The 21,574-nt window shown below is 40.8% G+C and overlaps 1 protein-coding gene across 4 annotated transcripts in view; it reads left to right on the plus strand.

Annotated features, from left to right (window-relative positions):
* Positions 1-21,574, plus strand: part of KCNIP4 (potassium voltage-gated channel interacting protein 4) — a 210,824-nt gene extending 189,250 nt beyond the window's left edge. For 3 of the 4 annotated variants that reach the window (XM_031686513.2, XM_072945823.1, XM_072945822.1), the window contains exons 5-8: positions 15,639-15,746; positions 17,649-17,753; positions 18,392-18,454; positions 20,081-21,574. In XM_031686513.2, the coding sequence (XP_031542373.1) occupies positions 15,639-15,746; positions 17,649-17,753; positions 18,392-18,454; positions 20,081-20,128 (324 nt within the window). In that variant the 3' untranslated portion in view covers positions 20,129-21,574. The remainder of the gene's footprint in view (positions 1-15,638; positions 15,747-17,648; positions 17,754-18,391; positions 18,455-20,080) is intronic. The other variant, XM_072945824.1, reaches the window with a different exon arrangement.

Below are 21,574 nucleotides of genomic sequence, written 5' to 3' on the forward strand. Positions count from 1 at the left end.
CAAGTCTTTCACCTTCTAGTTAAGTTTATTCCTAAGTAAATCATTCTGTTCTTTTCGGTGCTATTGCAACTGGGATTGCTTTTCTCATTTCCTTCTCAGAAGCTCATTGTTGGTGTAAAAATGTGCACTGACTTTTGTATATTGATTTTGTGTCTTGCAACTTTGCTGAATTTGTTCATTAGTTCTAGGAGCCTTTGGAGGGAGTATTTTGAGGATTTTCTATATGTAAGAGGACGTCATTTGATTTATTTTACTCGTCTTTCTGTCTGAGACTTCCAGGACTATGTTGAATGGAAGAGGCAAGAGCGGGCATTCTTGTCTTGCTCCTAAAGTGAAAGAGGGAAAGCTTTCAGTTTTTGTCCAGTGAGCATGATGTTAGCTGTGGCCTTGCATACACGGCCTTTATTATGTTGAGGTGCTTTCCTTCTATTCCTAGTTTGTTGACAGTATTTGTCATGAAGGGGTATTGAACTTTGTCAAGCACTTTTTCTGCATCTTTTGAGATGATCAAGTGATTTGTATCCTTACTTCTGTCAATGTGGCGTATCACATTTAATATGTTGATCCACCTTTTCATCTTAGGGATAATTTCACTTGGTCCCAGCGTATGATCCTCGTAACGTGCTGTTGGATTTGGTTTGCGAGTGTTTTATTGAGGACATTTGCATCTGTGTTTATCAGGAATATCGGCCTATAGTTTTCTTTTCTTGTGATGTCTTTGTCTGGCTTTGGCACCAGGGTAACGCTGGCCTCATCTGGAAGTATTCCTGCCTCTTCAATTTTTTGGAAGAGTTTGGAAAGGAGAGTGTTAGTGTTAGTTCCTTGAACATTTGGCAGAATTCACTGGTGAAGCCATCGGGTGCTGGGATTTTCTTTGTTAGAAGTTTTTTGGTGACTGATTCAATCTCCTTGTTATTGGTCTGTTCAGACTTCATATTTCTTCATGATTCAGTCTTGGTAAGTTGTGTGTATCTAGGAATTTATCTAATTTTTTTAGGTTATCCTAAAAATTCTGTCTGTCTGTATCTATCTGTATATCTCTATATACATCATATATAGATAGATAGATAGTTATCTAAAAATCTATCCATATCTATCTCTTGGTACAGAATTTTTCATTATAGTCTCTTATCATATTTTTGTGTCATCAGTTACAAGATCTCTTTCAGTTCTGATTTATTTCATTATTTGAGTCTTCTCTCTTTTTCTCTTAGTCTAGTAAGGATTTGTTAGCTTTGTTTTATCTTTTCAAAACACTAACTTCTAGCTTCATTGATCTTTGCCTGTTGTTTTCCTATTCTCTGTTTTATTTCTGTGCTATCTTTATTATTCCCTTTCTTCTTCTAAGTTTTGTTTGTAATTTTTCTGTCTCTTTGAGGTGTAAAGCTACATTGTTTATTTGAAGTGTAAAGCTACATTGTTTATTTGAGGTATTTCTTCCTTATAAGTGCAGACATTTATTATTATAGACTTCTCTTTCAGGACTGCTTGATAATTTTTGAGGAGGGAAAATGAAAAGCCTGAGTATGGTTCCTTTCCCTCATTGTATTGTCAAGAAGCTGCTTTTATCTTTCAAAAGATGTGCAAATTACAACACACATTTAGTTTGCTTTCTAGTTCTTCAAATCTGTTTATACAAGGAAAGTACAGTTTCCCACCTTCAGAACAGCAAATCAAGAAGGCAAACAATTTAATTAATATTTACTGGCAGCTACTGTGGGCCTGTTAGTGTGGTAGGCCCTGGAAATACAAAGCTAAGAAAGTAAAAACCCTGCCCTTGAAGGCCCAGTAAGTGAGAGAGACAAGAAATTAAATATAATAAAATGCTATATTCACCACTCTGACAATTTTATAAGGAAATTCCTTTTCAAATTTTGTCCTTTAAGTGATTTGCATTTAATTTTATTCGTAAACTACTAAATGTGAGCATCAATGGGGAAAAAGTGCCCTGGATATTCCCATAGCTCAATATATTATTTATTTATAATAAAATAACATTTTTAAGTATTTTATATATATTATATTTATTTGTATGTTATGTATTATTTTATATGCATTATATGTATTTTATTTATATTATATAGGTAGAATATATAACTCATCCATTTGCTTATATTCTGAATGGCAGTGCTTGGTTTCTACGGAATAGAATTGTCCGTTATTTTACTCTGTAATTAATTCTGGTTTCTCTCATTAATATATGTGTTATTTTGTGATTTATAATAAGAAATATATATTTTTAAAAATGGGTATCTATTTGGTCTTAGTCCCCAGTTTCTGACAAAGAGCTCCTAAAACCCTGGGTTTTAAGAAGAGAGCACCACGGTGTCTTTTATGTTAATGAGGTGACTTTTGAACCTCCACTTGAGCTGGGGGCTGGTTGCTAGGAGAACCCACCCCTTGATTAGAGGGTTGGTACTTTCAGTCCCACCTCCCTGATCACCTGGGAAGGGAGAGCAGCTGGAGATTGAGTTCAATCACCAATGACCGATTAATTAATCATGCCTGTGGGATGAAGCTTCCTTAAGAGCCCAAAAGTACAGGCGTTCCCAGTTGGTGAACACCTGGAGATCTGCGGAGAGCAGTGTGTTTGGAGAGGGTGTGGAAGTTCAAGCCCTTTCCTCAAGCCTTGCCAAATGCATCTCTTCCACCCAGAAGCTCCTGAAGTATATCCTTTTATAAAAAACCAGCGATCTAGTAAGTAAATGTTTCTCTGAGTTCTGTGAGCTGCTCTAGCAAATAGAACCCAAGAAGGGTGAATTATCTTTTCCTTTGAAATAACACACACAGGCAGGGAGGTGGTGGAAGCCTGGGGGGAGGGAGTCCTCCAGACCCCTAAACACGCCAGTTCCTCTTTTGCAATCCTTTCACGGGGTTCCCCAAGGACTCGGAAGGAGTAGAGAGAGGGGTCCCCCAATTTTCCTAAGCTCAGAATCCAACTACAAAGTGCAGAACGTACAGGGTGGGAGTGCTGGACGCTTGGGTCAGCTGGGATGGATGGCTGTCTGCTCCTCCCAGTAGAAGCAGGTTTGCCGGGAACCTCTAATCTGTAGCCCATTGGTCAGAAGCACAGGTGACAACCTAAAATTGCGACTGACATCTGAAGCTGGGGGCTGAATGGGGGTGCAGTCATGTAGGGCTGAGCCTTTAACCTGTAGGATCCAGCTCTGTCTCCGGGTAGAAAGTATCAGAATTAAATTAAATTGTAAGACATACATCTAGTGTCAGAGATTACTTGGTGGTGTGAGGCAATTCACCCCCTCCACACACACTGAAATTGGATGCAGAATCGTTGCTATGTGTGATAGAAACCAAGTAATTTAGGGGAAATGCGTTTGGGGATTAGGAGAGGGTGCGGCTTACATAGGAGCAGGAATTTCAGTGAGGGCCATGATAAAGGGAAGCAGATGATGGAATGGGATCAACAAGGAAGGTACTGGTGGGGCTGGCCGCCTGCCCGTGGTCTTGATGAACTAGGTCTGAAGGACAAGCAAGAGCTGGTCAAGAGAATATGGCTCAGGGTGCGAAGCAGTGGGGAGTGAGGCAGGGACCTGGGAATGAAGAGAAAGCATTTGTAAATCACGTAGAAGATGAAACACAGCAGGAGAGGGTGGCAGGCAGGCTGGGTCAGGAGGCCAAGGGCAGATCCTGACACACCTGGGGCAGGAGGCTGAGGAGGCTGGGTTATTTTGCAGGAGGTGAGGAGTGCTTGAATTTTCAGCAGGAAGGTAAGGTGTCAGGGCTATGTTCTTAGAACAAGAAGTCCGACAGGCAGCTCTTTGTTGCAAGAGCCCAGACAGGAGCCGATGTCGGCCTGAGCCACAGGTAAGGCACTGGAGGGGAGATGGAGGAGGCAAGTTCAAGGGATATTAAAATTAAATTGGTTGATTTACATTTCAATGCTTCCCCGAGTCAGGATGACAAAAGGGACCTGCAGCCTTCTGAGAGGTCACTCAGTCAGTGTCCCTGGGGGAGAGTGCCCAGGGCAGCGAAGTGCCTCCTCACACGTACTAGGTGCTCACTAAAATGAAGGCTACCAAAAATGCAGATTCTGGGCCAGCAAACTCAACGTGTCATCTCATAACTTAACCAAGAAATACCACTGAGAAGAGTAGCAGCTGGCAGGGGCTGAGCAGAAGGTGTGGACCAAGATGCTGGCGGTGGTCAAGGCGAGGGCCGCTGGGTTTTCCCCGATGTGGGAGCAGCAGTGAGTGGGGTGAAGACGTGAGGTTGTCAGGGGTACCAGCCTCCTGTAGCGTTTCTTCCGCTTTGGGGGCCAACGATCACCCCCAGGCAGCATCGTGTTAGCGTTTGCCGCACTTTACCAGCAAGACTAATTCCAGCACAGCCTTAGTTTAGCTGTAACATAGAAGTCAGAAGTTCCAGTTCATCTGATGAAATCTTTCACAGCTAGTTTGCCAAGAACGAGTAAGGCAAGGATTTACTAGTGATTTCATTACTTGAAATTACTCACGTATCAGAAATGTACCATCAGTTACCTATAGCACATTGTATTCAATTTCACATGTAAATTTAGTTTGATGTCAATGATATGGGGCCGTGCATAATGTTGCTATTATAATATTTATGTTAAATTCCAGTAATTGTGATGAATGCTGATTATAATTTGGGAAATGAATTGTAATGGCTACGTACTATAAGCATGTTAGTAACATGTCTTTTTCTTTAAAAGACAAACTAATGGCTGAGTTAATAAATGTTAAATCAAAATTTAAAACTAGGCTGTCGTAGTTATTGTTGTAAATTGATTAGCTACCTGAAAAGTCTCTAGAAAATAGAAATTGGATAACGAACGTATTTTGAGTGGTGATAGCACCCTGGGAGAGACCCTCCTGATTCTAAGACAAAGGGAAATAGAAGTTTCCCACTTAATTTGCTGAAGCCCAAAGGGTCGAGTGGATAAGACAGGAGGGGCCCTGGACACAGACGTGTCTGGATCTGAATCCTCTTTGCCACCAAGTGGCTGTGAGAACCTGGGCTGAGCGTTTCAACCCTCTGGGCTTGGTGTTTGTCTCTGTAAAACATCAGCCTGCAAAGCTCCTTCCCAGGGTAACGGAAGGATGAAAAAACGTGTCAGTTAAGGGCTTGGCTGAGCACCTGGCACCAAATGTGTGCTTAATACTTGTTCGATGTTAACCACAGCAGTTACTGCAAGGGAGATTTTTCTAATGAGGCCAATTAATAATGACATGATCGTCTTATTACACAGTGATCTCATAACATTGAACACATTCAAGCACAGGCCAGATGTTTGCTCTGTCTGCAAGGCTGTGAAAGATAGTTCTGCATATGATTATTAAACAAGCGCTTATTGTGTAGTTACACAATAAGTCACTGTACTCAGGGTGTGAAAATAACATTGACAATTGTAATAATTGTGCACACTAATACCAGCTGACCCTTGTTCGGCACTCATTATGAATCTGACATCGTGCTGAGTGAATTACAGATAGTAACTTATTTAAATTTCCACAAGTATGATTGTCATCTTTTTAGCAGATGAGGAAAGAGATTCACAGAGAAGTTAAGCAACCTACCAAAAGTCACACAGCTAGAAAGTAGGAGATCCAGGCTTCAAACCCCATGCAGCCCGGTGCGGGATTCATCTCTTAGCAACAGTGTCATTCTGCCTATAAGGCACATGTAAGTCCCGAGTCCTTCATTTGAAATCCTCTGAGCAAACAGAGTTTGTCATTGAGATTCTTGCAGATTTTAGAAACGCAGTGCTGTGCATAGGCTGTGCATACTTAATGTCTCCAGCCGCGTCTGCAGTACGCTGTCATCAAGTGTGTAACGTGTGCAGCAAAGCCATGATAAACAGTGAACGTGGCAGAGAGAGTTGCTGACCTGTGTCCCTGCACTCTGCTTTGTGATCACGTGACGAGGTCATGTTCCCAGCCTCTCCGGCAGCTCAGCAGGGCCAGGACTGAGTTTTTACCAAGGGCGATGAACAGAAGTGACCATATCTCCTTCCACTTTCTTCCCGCCACTAGAGGCTGTGAGTTACATATTTCAGTCTGCCTCGTAGCGTAGTGGGAGGAGCCGGGTCTCTGAACGACTGCATGGAACAGGGCCCCACCCCTACTCGTATTTCACCACGTGTGAGTGATAAATGCACTGACACTATGTCAAGCTACTATGATTTGAAAGTATAGCTTTTAATGTCTTCTGACTAATATGATAGATAGCGTATAATAGGTGATCAATGATAGCGATGGCAGGCTCCAGCTATCTTACTCTATAGATAGGATTATCTATCACAGAGGTGATAGAGATTCCAACAGTTTCATGCCAGTTCAGTTCAGGTTTTGGCATCTAGTGAGTTTTGGCTCCACAATTCGCCACCTCCCCTGGCTTTCCAGTAAAGGGTTTTCTCCTTCAGTTTACGAAAGTGTTTCTGGATCGGGGTGGTGCGTTGCAGATAAGAAATAAAGGACCTGTATCACTTGCCACGTGTCAGAGATGAGGAATCCCAAACCTAGAGTGTCTACGTGACTTGGCTAGTCATCCAGTTAGTACATGGCAGACCCAGCTCCACCTAAGTCTCTAAACCTATGTTTGGTTTTTTTTAATAGACTTAATTTTTTTACAGCACTTTCAGGTTTACAGCAGAATTAAGCAGAAAATACAGTTCACACATAGCCCTCCCCACCCACACATATATACTCCCCTACCCTCAACATCCCTCATCAGTGTGGCATATTTGGTACAATTGGTGAACCAGCATGGACACATTATGCTAGAGTTCACTCTTGATGTTGTACATTCTATGGGTTTTGACAAATGCATAATGACACGTAGCCACCACTATCGTATCATACAGAATAATTTCATTGCCCTAAACATCCCTTGTGCTCCATCTGTTCATCCCTCCCTCTCTCCCCTTCCTCAAACCCCTGGAAACCACAATCTTTTTTATTGTTTCTGTAGCTGTGCCTTTTCCAGAATGTCATTTGGTTGGAATCATACGGTTTGTAGCCTTTTCAAACTGGCTTCTTTCATTTAGTAATGTCTTTTTTCACAATTATAAATAATGGTGCCGTTAATAGCAAGGTGTATGTATCTTTGAATTAATTTTTATTTTGTGGTTGGCTTTATTCTTTCGATCATTGTGAAAATTTAAAAAGCTAAAGCTCAAAATGTTCTTAGAAACAATGAACAGTACATATATGTAAATTTAAAAATATATGTGCAGTAAAAAAAAATGAACTATCAAGCCATGAAAGACATGGAAGAAACTTAAAACTTACAGTTTTAACCAAAGGGCATCAGACTTTTCTGTAAAGAACCAAACCATAAATATTTTTGGCTTTGCATGCCGTACAGTCTTTGTTCTACCAACTCAGTTCTGCCGTTGTAGACAGAAGCTACCACAGACAGATCCTAAGTAAATGAGCATGGCTGTGTTCCAATGCATCTTTATTAACAAAAGCAGGCGGTGGGTCACATTTCACCCCGGACCGTAGTTTTCCAGCTCCTATTCTTAAGCCTCACAGCAGACTACCTCCTGCAGAGGGAGACACTGAGGCATAGTGTCTGGTGGAAGGTGTCTAAGATGGCCTTCTATGATTTGATGACTGAGTATTATCACCAATGGTTACAATTACCACTCAGTAATTCATCTCACCCACTGATTAAACACACAGCTGTTGGCAGCAAGAGCAACCCTGAGCCTTTACCACCATTCCAACGGTTACCTTTTCTAGAATATTACCACCATCAGGGCAACACACATCTCTGAGCATATCCCAAGTGGCAAGTTAGTTTGAATTACTGAGGCTGAGTTAGAATGTGTTTTTCCTTGGGAACAACTCTGGAATAGCTGTCCCTGCTTACTACAACTAACTGATGACTTGACACCCGGGCTACCGCAGTCCAGAGTTTCAAGAAAACTCCATTCCCTGACAATTCAGTCGTTACAGAATGAAATATGAGTGGCATCCCCTGGAGGCATTATGAAACCCCCAAATAATCTCTTTGTCATTCACAGTAATGAGAAAAAAAAATGTTTTTTCTCCCCAAATATCAGTTATGGTTATGGGAAAACTTTCTTTCTAGGCTGTCATTTTAGCACGTTAGAGAGAGATTTTCTTTTGAGCTGTTAGACAGCAAGGGAGCTGTTTAGGCAGTGTCATCAATAGTATAGAATTCCCATCTTGTCAGATTTATTAAATCATTAAGTTTTATTTTTATATCCCTCAACACACACACACACACACACACACACACACACACACACACACACACACATCCAGTACACGTAATTCTGTTCTTCTTGTCTAGTGCCCATTCTAGGGACCTTTTCTCTTTTTGGAAATAAAGAGGAAAGTAGCTTAGATGTCTTTTCATTTCATTCATTCATTGAACAAATATTTTTGAGCACTACTCCCTGCCAAACACTCTTCAAGGTGCAAGGTGGAGGGGGGGGTACAACAGTGAACAAAAGACACACATTTTGGTCTTCGTGGAGCTGACATTCATTCTCCCATTTTCATGACTAATTTTTTAGAATCCAACAATTCTCCCCATAAAGGTTCTTGAACCTGTGCCCCACCCATGCATTTCTGTTGATTCCCAAGGTACAGGGCCATGATGCGTGGTGTCCCGGTTTTTGCTTGGCACCCTGTCATTCTGGCCTGCTCCCTCCCTGTAGTCTTGCTATTGGGTATCCAGCTCCTCCAGCCACAGATGCCCCTGCCTACAGTCCTGTGGCCCCAGGGGAACAGACTTTCAGTCTTCCATAGCATACACTGAAATGTTTAATGAAAGTTGGGGTAGCAAAAGATTATTACAAGAGACAAGAGAAAAAGCATCCAATAAATCAACTGCTCCAACAGTCTAAAGGTCAGGTCCCTCTTTTTTTTTAAACAAACCTTTTATTTTAGACCAGTTTTACATTTACAGAAAAATTGCAAAGAGACTACTGAAAGTTCCCACATACGTCATACCCAGTTTCTACTATGCACCATGCATTCACATGGTAAACGCATTACAATTAACGAACTAATGTTGATACACTGTGATTAACTGAAGCCCATGCTTTATTCAGATTTTCTTAGCTTTTACCTGATTGCTTTTCTCTGTCCTAGGACTCTGTGTAGGACAGTACATTACATTTATTCATATCTCCTTAGGCTCCTCTTGGCTATGACAGCTTCTCAAATTGTCCTTGTGTTTGATGACCTTTGCAGTTTTAAGGAGTTTTGGTCAGGTGTTTTGTAGAAAGTCACGCAGTTGGGAATTGTCTGATGTTTTTTTCTCATGATTAGACTGGGGATATGTGTTTTGAGGAGGAAGACCACCGCGGTAAGGTATCAGAGTTTATCACATACCAAGATGATTTATGATGGCTGACGTAGACCTTGATTACCTGGCTGAAGTAGTCCTGGGCATTTCTTTACTGTCAAGTTTCTCTTTCTTTTCCTTCTTTCCAAACCATACTCTTTGGAAGGAAGTTATGCACAGACCACGTGTACAGATTGGGAGTTAATCTCTACCTGCTTGAGGGTGGAGGATCCTCATAGTTTATCTGGAAGTCTGCATGGGAGATTTGTCTCTTCTCCATTTATGGACGTATTCCATCAGTTATTTACATCAGTGTGGACTAACTGACATCTATTTTATATTTTGAGTTACAGTTCAACATCTTATCTTGTTGCTCAAATTGTTCCAGCTTGGCCATTGGAAGATCTTTCAGTTGGCATCAACACGACTCCATCGTTGGGGTTGTTTTTTGTTTGTTGGTTGGTTGGTTTCTTTGTTTCTTTCTTTCTTTGATCACTTGCTTACTTTTGGGCACTACAAGACGTTCCAGTCTTCTCTTATTCCCTTCTTGCCCCTGGGCCTAGAACTAGTCAGTCTCCTCTTGTAGCACTGCAGCCTCCGCAGGAGTGCCGGCAATCTCTCCTCATCTGAAAGAACGCATGCTTGTGAGTCAGACTTTTCAGTCCAGACTCTGCCGCTCCTCGCTGGGACAGCCGGGGCAAGTCCCCAATCGCTCTGCGCTTGAGTTTCCTCAGCGTAAAATGGAAATAATAATGATAAGATACCTCGCAAGCCTGCTATAAGATTAAATGATGGATCTAAAGAGTTCAGAAAATTATCTGGCACATTTAACATGCTCGATAATTTTAGTGATCCTGGTTCGCATCTGGTCAGTCTCAGAGAACTGACACCAGTATCTCTCTCTCTGTCTCTCGCTCCTTTCTCTCTGCTTCCGTGTTCCTGGTTAGCTAACTGTTGGGGTTCTCCTTCAGCTGATCTTTCATTATCATGTTTATAGTCGCACATATATTCACATACAGACTCACTTTCTCTTCTTAAAAACTGAGGCTACTTTCTAGTTCATTTATGCAGTCATTTCACAGCAAGAATTTTGAATTCCTGGCACCTCCAAATGTTCTACAAATGTTATTAGTAAGTAATTGAATCGCAATCACTGTGAGTCACTGTTTCATTTCACCTTAGACTTATGTCCTGTGGGATCAGAAAAGAGGCGTAGCGTATGCTTGTATCAGGCTGTTCTGTGTAACCACAGCCCAGTGCTTCAGTTCTAGGTGAAATGAGAGCCCAGGCTTTGAGCCAGAGATCTGAGCTCAGTTTCCAGCTCTGATGCTTACTGGCTGTATCCCTTGGGTCAATCCAATATTTTCTCTGAGCCTCCATCTTTAATATAAAGATGACAATACCTGTTCCCTATGGTTGTGTGAGACTGACATAAAATAATGCCTAGAAATTGCCTAATACTGGGCCCTATACACTTCTCAATAAACTGTCATCATGACTACTATTAAATTTCAGTGTTCCCAGGGCCCTTTAGCCCAGAAATTCCACATCTTTCCTTGGGAAATAAGTCAAAATGATGGGAAATAGCTGGAGAAAAATGTTTCCCATAGCATCACTTATAAAAAAGAAATTTAAATTAATATCCAACAGTAGAAAAGAATGGCTAAATCAATCACAACATATGCATAAGACAGAGCAGGGCTTCAAACTCCAGATTGCAACGATTAGCAGGTGGTAAAATCAATTTAGAGATTAATTGACAAGAATATTAAAAAGTTAATAGAGAAATGAAATAAGAGTAATAACTTTAGTTTCTGGTGTATACTCTGTGTGTGTGTGTGTTTGCTCTTATGTATTAAGCTGCTATTTACAATGTACTTCTTATTGTGGTTTTGGGTCCAAAATGTTCAAAAGCCTTTGTGATATTATTAGATTAGACCATGTGAAATTATCATATGAAATTCTTGGCAAATATGATGCAAAATAGGAGCAATTTCATATGGTTAAACCTAAGATACTGTTATTTAAGTGATGTCACAATGAGTTGCCAGTGATGTTGGAAAGTTCTTGTAATTTAAGTAAACTATACAGAATTATGTGTACACATGACTTGTACCGTAACTACATGCCAAAGTACACATAAAAATAGAAAGGGTGTGTTCAACGAGAAAGGGTGATAAGATCATGTGTGACTGCAATTTTCTTCTACAGTTTTCTGTATTTATTACATAAAGCAACAGTTATATTTATGCACACATTTATTATATATTTATATTTGTAAGTTTTATTTTAAAATTTGTTAATTTTTAATGGCCTTCAGTGAGATCAAACCATTTAACTTTATTTAATATGTTATAATTAGCTAAATTTAACTAATTAATTTAACTTAATCACCTTTCAAGGCACTAAATTACCTAAATAGAATTGTGTATCAATCAAGATAAGTATATTATCTCTTTCACCTGATAAAACCAGGTAATAAAATCAGGCTACAAATCTTGGGAAATATACTCCTTGTCCTTTTTCAGACATGTTGATATATCTCTTCTTAGTTCCAAACAAATGTAAGCTTTAGGTAGTACCTGAAATTGAATCTTTCAAATACTCTAAATAATAGTTCAACCACTATATGAATTTAACCCCAATCAAGGGAGGTCATACCAGAGGAAATAAACCTGAAAAAAATTTCTTGAAAATATGAAAGCAAGCATAAAACAAGAAAGACACTAAACACATGTATGCTTTTCCATACTGCGTCTATCACTGTTTATCTAGATATCTAGTTAACCTTTTTTTTTTAAGATTTAGGGAGTCACTTAATCTATAAACAGGACTGTTTATTGCGAATACCCCCAAACACATAATTTTAAGCCATGCAGCTCTTTGAGTGGCAGGTGGGGCTGTAGGATTGGGTTTGCAACCTCTGGAGTTCACCAGGTGAAATTCGGAACTGGCCCCCATACCCAGAGGGTAAGGAGAGACAGGAGAAAAAGGTGGGTCACTCCAGATAGGTAGGCAGCAGGTTTAGTAAGCCAGGGAGCTTCCATAGGAGGCTTGTCTCGGGCGGCCCCGAGGTGAGTATAACCTGCCCACCAGAATCTCAGAAGTGTGCACAGAGGCCTGACCTGAGTTCAGTCATGCACACCGTCAGATGGTCTCGATGACACATGCTCTCACAAGGCTGGGTCCTTGATGCAGCTCCTAGGGTGGGAATGGTGGGTAGGATGGATGATCCAAGGTCGGGGGAAGGGGTAAGACCCTCCGATTGCCTGGGTCCTGCCTGCGGTCATGTCCTCTTGATGACCGCCTCCCACGCAGGAGAACGGATGTTCCTGGCACAGTACCCAGCACTAAGGCACCAAGTAAAGGTTTGGTAGATAAATAAAGCTCACTACAGAACAGGGCTGGGTTATTATCAGGTCAAATCTCTATGCCTTTTTTCTTCTTCTGCCTTTATCATAAGACATTAGAAACCAGAATTCAGTATGGATCCCCACTTACCATTTTTGTACATTGGGGAACAGTTGTAACCCTTCATAGACAAAAGTAAGGTAATGATGTGAAGTATTCTTTAGAGCTGTTTATTTTTATTTTAAGCCTTGTAACTCCTGCTTGACATACTACAATTACCATTCAGAAAAATGTAGAGCAGAAACTTGAATAAGATACCTGGAATCTTTCATTTTCCTTTCACACAAATAAGGGGTTGTTTCTGTTTTGGAATAACTATTTATTATACCAGGATGGTATATTAAAAGAGAGGGGTGCTCAAGGTTCATAGCTATCTTTCAGTGTATGTAGTTTCAGGATATACAGTGTTTAAGAGGAAGATGTGAATCGGATGATTGTGAATCAGGGTACTTTTGTTCACAGATAATAGAAAATCATATGCTAACTAACAAAAACAATATGATAACTGTATTGGCTCAGAGGAACAGGAAGTCCAGAGATAGGGCTGGCTCCAGGCCAGGGTGGCTAAGGGTGCACTCCCTCCTGGTTGCAAGATGCCAGCACCTGATTGTTCCAAGCTTGATCGTTCATGTCAGCAAGGAAGGAAGAGAATCCCTGTCACACGGTTCCTAGCAGAAGTCCTGAAAAATCACTCAGGTGGCCTGCGTGCAGTTAGGGGCCGACCACAGATGCAACCACCTTGACCAAAGAAAGGGAAAAAACGTGCTTCCTGACTTTGCCCCGGTCACAGCTCTGTCACTGGAGCACAGATGGAGTGGGCTTCACAGAACTGGATGAAGCACCGATGGAAACTAGGGGCCTACTAGGGAGGCAAACGACAAAAGTCCACACGTGACTTTACAAGTGTGGTCTTTTAAACGTCTCATTCTTGCACTGGTCTGTTCTGCTTGGTGATGGGGCCAAAGCCGGTGATGATTCTTGCAGGCCAGTGGTTCTCAAAGTGGGATCCCTGGACCAGCAGTGTCAGCATCTCCTTGGAATTTGTAAATTCTTGGGCCCCACCCCAGACCTAATGAATCAGAATCGCTGGGGGTGGTGCCCAGCAAGCTGGTTTAGCAAGCCCTCCAGGTGACCCTGCAGCAAGCTAAATTTTGAGAACCGAGGTTCTAAGCGTGTCTTCAAAGATCTTGTATCCAGCCCCCCTTTTCAACTAAGGGCATGTAACTATTACTTTGTGGTTTGAAGCAACAAGTCAGGTTTATATCAATAACCATCAGCCTCATCTGGCCTTTCAGAATTGCCCATCAGTCTTTCTCTGATATGCCTAGTTTCCCATGTTCTGCAGGGATTATTTTATTCATGCCTTCCTAAAAAGCCAAAGCTTATATATAGTTTGCAAGTTTAGTACTGCACAATTCCAAAGAGTGTCATTACATCTTTTTTTTTTTAATTGAAGTATAGTTCACTTACAATGTTGTGTTAGTTTCTGGTGTACAGCATAGTGATTCAGTTATATATATATATACACAAATATATATACATTTTTTTTCTTAGCTACAATGAGGCATCACCTCACACCAGTCAGAATGAGCATCATTAAAAAGTCTACAAATGATAAATTCCAGTGTGGGTGTAGAAGGATCATAAACTGACTTTTCCATTGTCTTAGAGTTACATATATAACTCTCTCTATATATAATTTTTATATTCTTTTTCACTGTATGTTATTAAAAACCATTGAATATAATTTCCTGTGCTATACAGTAGGACCTTGTTACTTATCTATCATATAATAGTTTGTATCTGCTAATCTCAACTCCTAATTTATCCTTCCCCACTGCCCTTTCCCCTTTGGTAACCATAAGTTTGTTTTCTATGTCTGTGAGTCTGTTTCTGTTTTGTAAATTAAGTTCATTTGTGTCATTTTTTTATATTCCACATATAAGTGATAAGTTGTATTTGTCTTTGTCTTCACTTAGTATGATAATCTCTAGGTCCATCCATGTTGCTGCAAATGGGATTATTCCTTTTTTATGGCTCAGTAGTATTCCATTGTATATATAGCACAACTTCTTTATCCAGTTATCTGTCAATGGGCATTTATGCTGTTTCCATGTTTTGGCTATTGTAACTAGTGCTGCTATGAACAATGGGGTGCATGTATCTTTTCAAATTAGAGTTCCCTCCAGATATATGCCCAGAAGTGGGGTTGTTGGATCATATCGTAACTCTAGTTTTTTAAGGAATCTCCATACTGGAGATTTCATAGTGGTTGCACCAAATTACATTCCCACCACCAACATAGGAGGGTTCCCTTTCCTCTGCACCCTCTCCAGCATTTATCATTTGTGGAATTTTTGATAGACATTCTGACTGGTGTGAGGTGATACTTCGTTGTAGTTTTGATTTGCATTTCTGATAATTAGCAACATTGAGCATCTTTTCATGTGCCTATTGGCCATTTGTATGTCTTCACTGGAGAATTGTCTGTTTAGGTCTTCTGCCCATCTTTTGACTGAGTTGCTCGGGGATTTTTTGGTGATTGAGTTGTGTGAGCTGTTTGTATATCCTGGCAACTAGGCTTTTGTCAGTCACACTGTTTGCGAATATTTTCTCCCAGTCCACAGGTTGTCTTCCCATTTTGTTTATAGTTTCCTTTGCTGTGCAAAAAAGCGTATGTTTAATTAGTCCCCATTTGTTTATTTTTGCTTTTATTTCTATTGCCTTGGTAGACAGCCCTAGGAAAACATTGCTATGATTTATGTCAGCAAATGTCTTGCCTATGTTTTCTTCTAGGAAATTTATGGTGTCCAGAAGGTTATAACCTTTGCTTCCGTCATCTGAGAGAGAATTTCATTAGAGTGTGTGTTTTACTTCTTCTTAGAAATGCCATATCAAATTGTATTTTTATTTCTTTTTAGGATTTCATCAAGGGTCTTTCTATTTTGCTTCGGGGGACAGTACAAGAAAAACTCAACTGGGCCTTTAATTTGTATGACATAAATAAAGATGGCTACATCACTAAAGAAGTAAGAAATGCCTCACCAACACAGCTAGCCTCCAGACCATTCCCAGTTTTTAACTTCAAAGTGTCAAACAATTGCAACTATGTTTAAAAATCACTCTTTGGGGAAGTCTAAAATATTTTGTGTGGTGGTGGAGAAAGTCTGATGACAATTTTGGAATGGGTAGAAATAGTTTATGGCTAATCTGCAAAATAAATATAAAACATGGAAGGATTACATCCGGATTTCCTAATAGCATTTTAACAAACACTGTACATGGAATAAAGCACTCAGAATCAGATAGGAAGAAAATATATCCAAACCGTGTTTGGATGTAGAATATTTGGCCTGTAACACTTTTTTTCTCCCATGTAACATGGTCCATATGGAAACAGACACAATTTTTAAATCGTGTGGATTAAGTAGTGACGTGTGTTGTGTGGGAACTGACCTGATGCAATGGTGGGGTCCCAAATACACTTCCAGACAAGATGTCTAAGAAAGAAGCTCACAGACCAAATTCAGATGTTCATATCAAATGGTTAATTAAACTAATTTAAAACACACCAATAAGCAGGGTGGGGAGGGACGAGGTAAGATAACCAATTTAGGATGGAGTGAAGGTAGGGCTGCAGGACCACATTACCTGAACCCAGATGTGGTTCAATGTCCATGTGTCCTCTCTTTTTCACTAACTTTCTCCAGAGTTGAGTTTTGAGCAAAAGGCTCCTCAAATAAGATGTATCTTGGGCCAATGACATAAACTTGCTCTACTGAAGACACAGGGACAAGTGTACCTGACTGCAGCTTTACTGTGACAATTAACCTGATCAGTGGCCATGGGTTTTATCTGTTTCTTGAGCAGAGGGACACATGGGGCCAGAATGGGTCTCACCAATGGGTGGCCAAGTTAAGACTTGATGGGTATTAAGTCTTCATGTATCTTGAGCATATCCTGGATAGTCAGTGCCTCTTATATATTTGGTAAATAATAGACACTTAGTACTCAGGTGCCTCTAGAATATTAGGTACCTCTTGGTCCTTTCATCGTTTTCTATCCCTTTCTGTATTTAACATAAACTTGCTGTTCTAATCATTTTTACCCAGTTCAGTTCATGAATTCTATGTCAAAAAAACTTCTATACTTCTGTTCTTACTCAAAATGTCTTAAAAGATTTCACCTATAATCTACAAACTACAAACTGCTTGATCATTTAAAATGAAACTGAATACTCTCAGAAGTAGTGCATATTACATCCATATTACCATCTTAATCCACTCTTATGTAGAAACTTCAATATGAAGAAAACAAGTGTAAACAATATATCTGAATGTCTAAGTAACTATGCAGTATTTTCACTAAGATTGAAAACTACAAATCAAAATTAGATTTTGTTTTAATAAAAAAATTAAAATTTCAAAGTGTTTCCAGGGTCATAATATTTTGACTAATCTACATGTGTGACATTAAAGAAGCCATAATAGGAAAAAAACAATGAAAATCCTAATGAGCTTTGAGACTGAGTTTTAGTATAATTCTTATGATGTGGTATTTATTTTATTTTCAATACATGGAAATTGATCAACTTATAAAGTGTATAAGAACTCAGTGAACCAAAGCTAGCCTATGTGAAGTCTGTGGAAGTCCAAGTATTAAACCAGAGTGTTTCTTTCCTGATCATGTTAATATGTGGGAATTTACTTAATTTTGAAACCAAAATTAGAACTGATTCTTACATTCTGATTCTGCTGCTTTTAAGGTATAAGGCCATTGGCTTTTCCTGTGGGAAAACCAAAAGGCATTTAATGAAGAATCAAAGGAAAAATTAAAAATTTGAAATTGAGTCAGAATAATCTGTCAAAGGATCTCAGAGCGGTTTCTTCACACGTTGCATGTGCCTCACGTGAGCGCCTTTTGCTTTTCAGGAAATGCTTGACATAATGAAAGCAATCTATGATATGATGGGTAAGTGCACCTATCCTGTCCTCAAAGAAGATGCTCCCAGACAACACGTGGAAACATTTTTCCAGGTAGGAACGCAACAGACATCAGAGAGGGAGTGAACTTGAGAACGAATTTCCCGATGCTTCAGAGCATCATGAGAATTCAAAAGAATGGAAAGGAAAATAACTTTTACTGAAAGAGGCAAAACTATAGAACATACACTATCATACTAATTTAGCAATTTTGGGCTTGAATTTATCATAATATTGATAACTCCACTTACTGAATGTTAATCATGTCCTGGATACACCACCAAGCAATTTCGTGTCTCACGTGGCTTTTTTTTTTTTTGGTGTTTTCATTCATTTCTCACAAGACCCTATGAGGTTATTTATAAATCCTCATTAGCCCCATCTTACAGATGAGAAAATCAAGGCTCTGAAAGTTTCAATAAGTTGCCTGAACTCTGTTGTAGCTGGAGGGCAGGACTGTACCCAAGGCTGAGTGACCCTCAACCTGCACCCTATTCTGTTGAAATGCAACAGCTTCCAATCAGTCAGCCACTATTCTTGTCACTAAGAAACTGCCAGTTTATGCCCTGAAGCAGGTCCTCCCCATAAAACAAGCAGCCGGGCTTGCTTTCCCTCAGCTTCAGCTCGCTCGGGTGCGAGGGTATCAAGGGGTAAGTCTGAGGAAAGGTTTTTGTTCTTTTCTTCCTGAACAGAAAATGGACAAGAATAAAGATGGAGTGGTCACCATAGACGAATTCATCGAAAGCTGCCAAAAAGTAAGTAATGACAGTAAAGGAGCCATCCCTTTGCTTTCTTAACGACTCAACTTGAGTCCTGCCAGCCAGCCACCATGAACTGAGCGAAGGGCAGAGATCACCTGCCTAAGATCACCACTCTGAAAACAGTTCAATTAATCCACATTTACAGGCTGCCCCCCCGGACGAAGGCAGGCAAGGAGGGAAGCCCTGGAGAAACGAAGGTTGCACGTGTGTTTTGGCTCCCCAGATCTTTTAGAGAGTATTCATCACTGAGGATAAAACATGAGCGATTCAGATTGTTCTGTCCTCAAAACTAGCACATAACATGTATCATGTCTGTTGTATCCTCCAGAGATTGAGAATTTCAGTACAGCCAAGTGTGCATCGCTGGCCACACATACCCAACTTTAAAGAGAAACATCATTGCTTCAGTGTTTGTGGACAGGAAATATTTTTTGGCTGAACCAGTAAACGGTCTTCAGTCACAAAATTAAAAAGCAGAAAATTCTCCCGGGGAAAAATCCACGTAGTTCTCCACCCTCCGGTGGGAGGCCAGTGCCCGCACTCCTAGAAGTGGTGGACTTGATGTGCGGGCGGAACCACAATTAAGCATTTTCAAAGTCATTACGGGGACTAAGAAGCTTGCCGGTGTTTAGCTTTTCTCATCATTTTCAAATTGATGTATTCTTCCTTTCCTGATGCCTGCTGCTTTCTCAGCTCACGTTTCAGTGTGACAGTCTTCGAATTAACTTGGTGACATCAAGTGCTTAATGCTGTTGTTACTTGGCTCCTAGCAGTAGAAGCCACCATCAGTTCTGCCAGCCTCTTCCATTACCATAAACAGTCACAACCTCCACGTGCCCCTATAATGCCCAGAGTCTGTCCCCTTAAGTTTCTCAGGAGCATGCTAAACTGAGCACAGCCACTGGGCAGTTGTTTCTCTCAAGTGATCCTTTCTCTAGGCGTTGAGAGATCATTCTTTTTTTTTTCCTTCTCGTTTCCCTGACTTTATTCACAGCGGAGATGCGGGTGGACACAGGTGGGGCCTGACCTGTCCTGGAGCCCTGGGGGCACCACGCGCCATGCACTACAGATGGGAGGGGGCACAGGGGAGCTCCGGGGCGCCAGTGGAAGCCTGTGTACCAGGGAGGAGGCGGTGAGGGACAGACTATTCATTTTTAAAGGTTCCCAAAGGCCGCAGAGTTATCCCTAACGGACCCAGAGAGGTGTGATGTCTGCTAACACGCCTCCTAAACCCCAACCTCCAATCTTCATGATGTTGGCTCCACGCTCACACACAAACCCTGTTTCCTCTCCTGTGTACCAGCTCCCCGTGATTGCCCGAAGTGTGGTCTGCGTTGCTCACCGCCTCTGTGCCCCTCGGTTTCCATCCTTGCATTCTAACTTGAGAAACAGCCCCTCTTCACAGCAAGTAAGATTTAAACAGTGCTTAAAGCCCAGTAGACTCCACAGAACATAAAATGGGCTCTCCACAGTTATCTATCTCCACAGAAGGTCTCGACGTTCACAGGCACCTCGTGCTGCCGCTTCGGGCACAGGTGGTTTCGGCGGGGGAGGCAGGACTCGGAGGGCACTCTCCTTTGCAGAAATGCTGAATTGAATCCCGCCCTTTTCCCCTTACAGGATGAAAACATCATGCGCTCCATGCAGCTCTTTGAAAACGTGATTTAACTTGTTGAACGTGTCCTTGATCCAACAGACAAACGTGAACTATTCTACACACGAAGTTGGAGCTACCACTCTTAGCATAGATTGCTCAGCTTTACACTGAGGCATATTATGCAAACTAGCTTTGTTTTAATATAAAGCAACCCTCAAGAGATTTGAGTTTTCCATTTATAAATCTGCATCCTTTTCATGATGCCGCTGAGTTCACGGGATGTTCTAAGTCATTTCATACCCTGTGAATATTCAAAGGGAGCAGAACCTGGCATATGGGTTTACTGATTCTGTAGCCATGGGATTATTGAGGCTTTCACATTATCAGTGATTTTAACACATCAGTGGTTTTTACTACTCATTTGTATGTATTCATCCCCAGGATTTTAAATTGTTTTCTAAAATACTGGCATCTGCATTTAATTTCCAGAAATTAATTTCCATGTTTGTATGCCGTAATTCCATTTATACCTTAAGGAAACAAGACAAGATTACGACAACTGAGAAAAACAAACAAACCCAAGTCCCAGTTTCTATGGATTTGCTGCCTTCTGTTAAAGACATTCATTTACCTGGCATTTTTTATAACATGAACCAAATCAGTTTATCACCAGATGTCCGCATATGCCTAATAAAGCTTATTTAATAAGCATTTCCTAATTTTTCATAATACATATTATAGCCAAGGCCTACATGATGTCTGTAATTTTCGATTTGTTCAATCCGACAGGTTGACCGTTTCCTATTGTGTCATTAAGTGGAGGTCCAAGAAGGTTTGAGACAAAGCGAGGATGTCCACAGGGTTATGCAAAGGGCCAGGAGATCTGCCCTCTGTACACAGTGACGCTTAGCAACAAGTAACCCTTCACTGCAGTAAAGGCCTGGCGCGTCCTCCTTCCCAAACCCCCTCCCGGCACCGTCAGATTACATGCCATCAGGGACAAAGAAACCCTGACTGCCCCAATGCCTACTAGGAACAAACAGCAAGCAGAGTTCACTCTGAAAGCACCAGTGATTCCATTACCTTGAGAACTATAATACTGAAATCTAGTAGAAGATGAATGTAAGTGCTAAGCAGCTCCCCTGGGCTGTATTATGATTTAGCTCATCATAAAACTCCAGTCATTCCGATTATTTTTAATGATCTTAGGCCAACATTGTGAAGTTGCCACAATATTACTAATGATACACACCCCCTCCTGTTTTGCAGAAATATCAAAGACCAAGAGGCTAGAGTAGGAGGAGACCTGCAACTGTCTTTGCAACAATAAATCAGGTACCTATTCTGGTGTAGAGAGAGGATGTTGACAGCTGCCCTGCTAGCACCAGTGTAGAAGTTCAGAGTAGTACAATACATGTACACTGAGATCTGCCATCGCGTGTTTGTGTAAACTCAATGTGCACATTTTGTATTTCAAAAAGAAAAAATAAAAGCAAATAAAATGTTTATAACTCTAC

The sequence above is a fragment of the Vicugna pacos genome, chromosome 2 (genome assembly GCF_048564905.1).
Source record: "Vicugna pacos chromosome 2, VicPac4, whole genome shotgun sequence".
NCBI lineage: Eukaryota > Metazoa > Chordata > Mammalia > Artiodactyla > Camelidae > Vicugna > Vicugna pacos.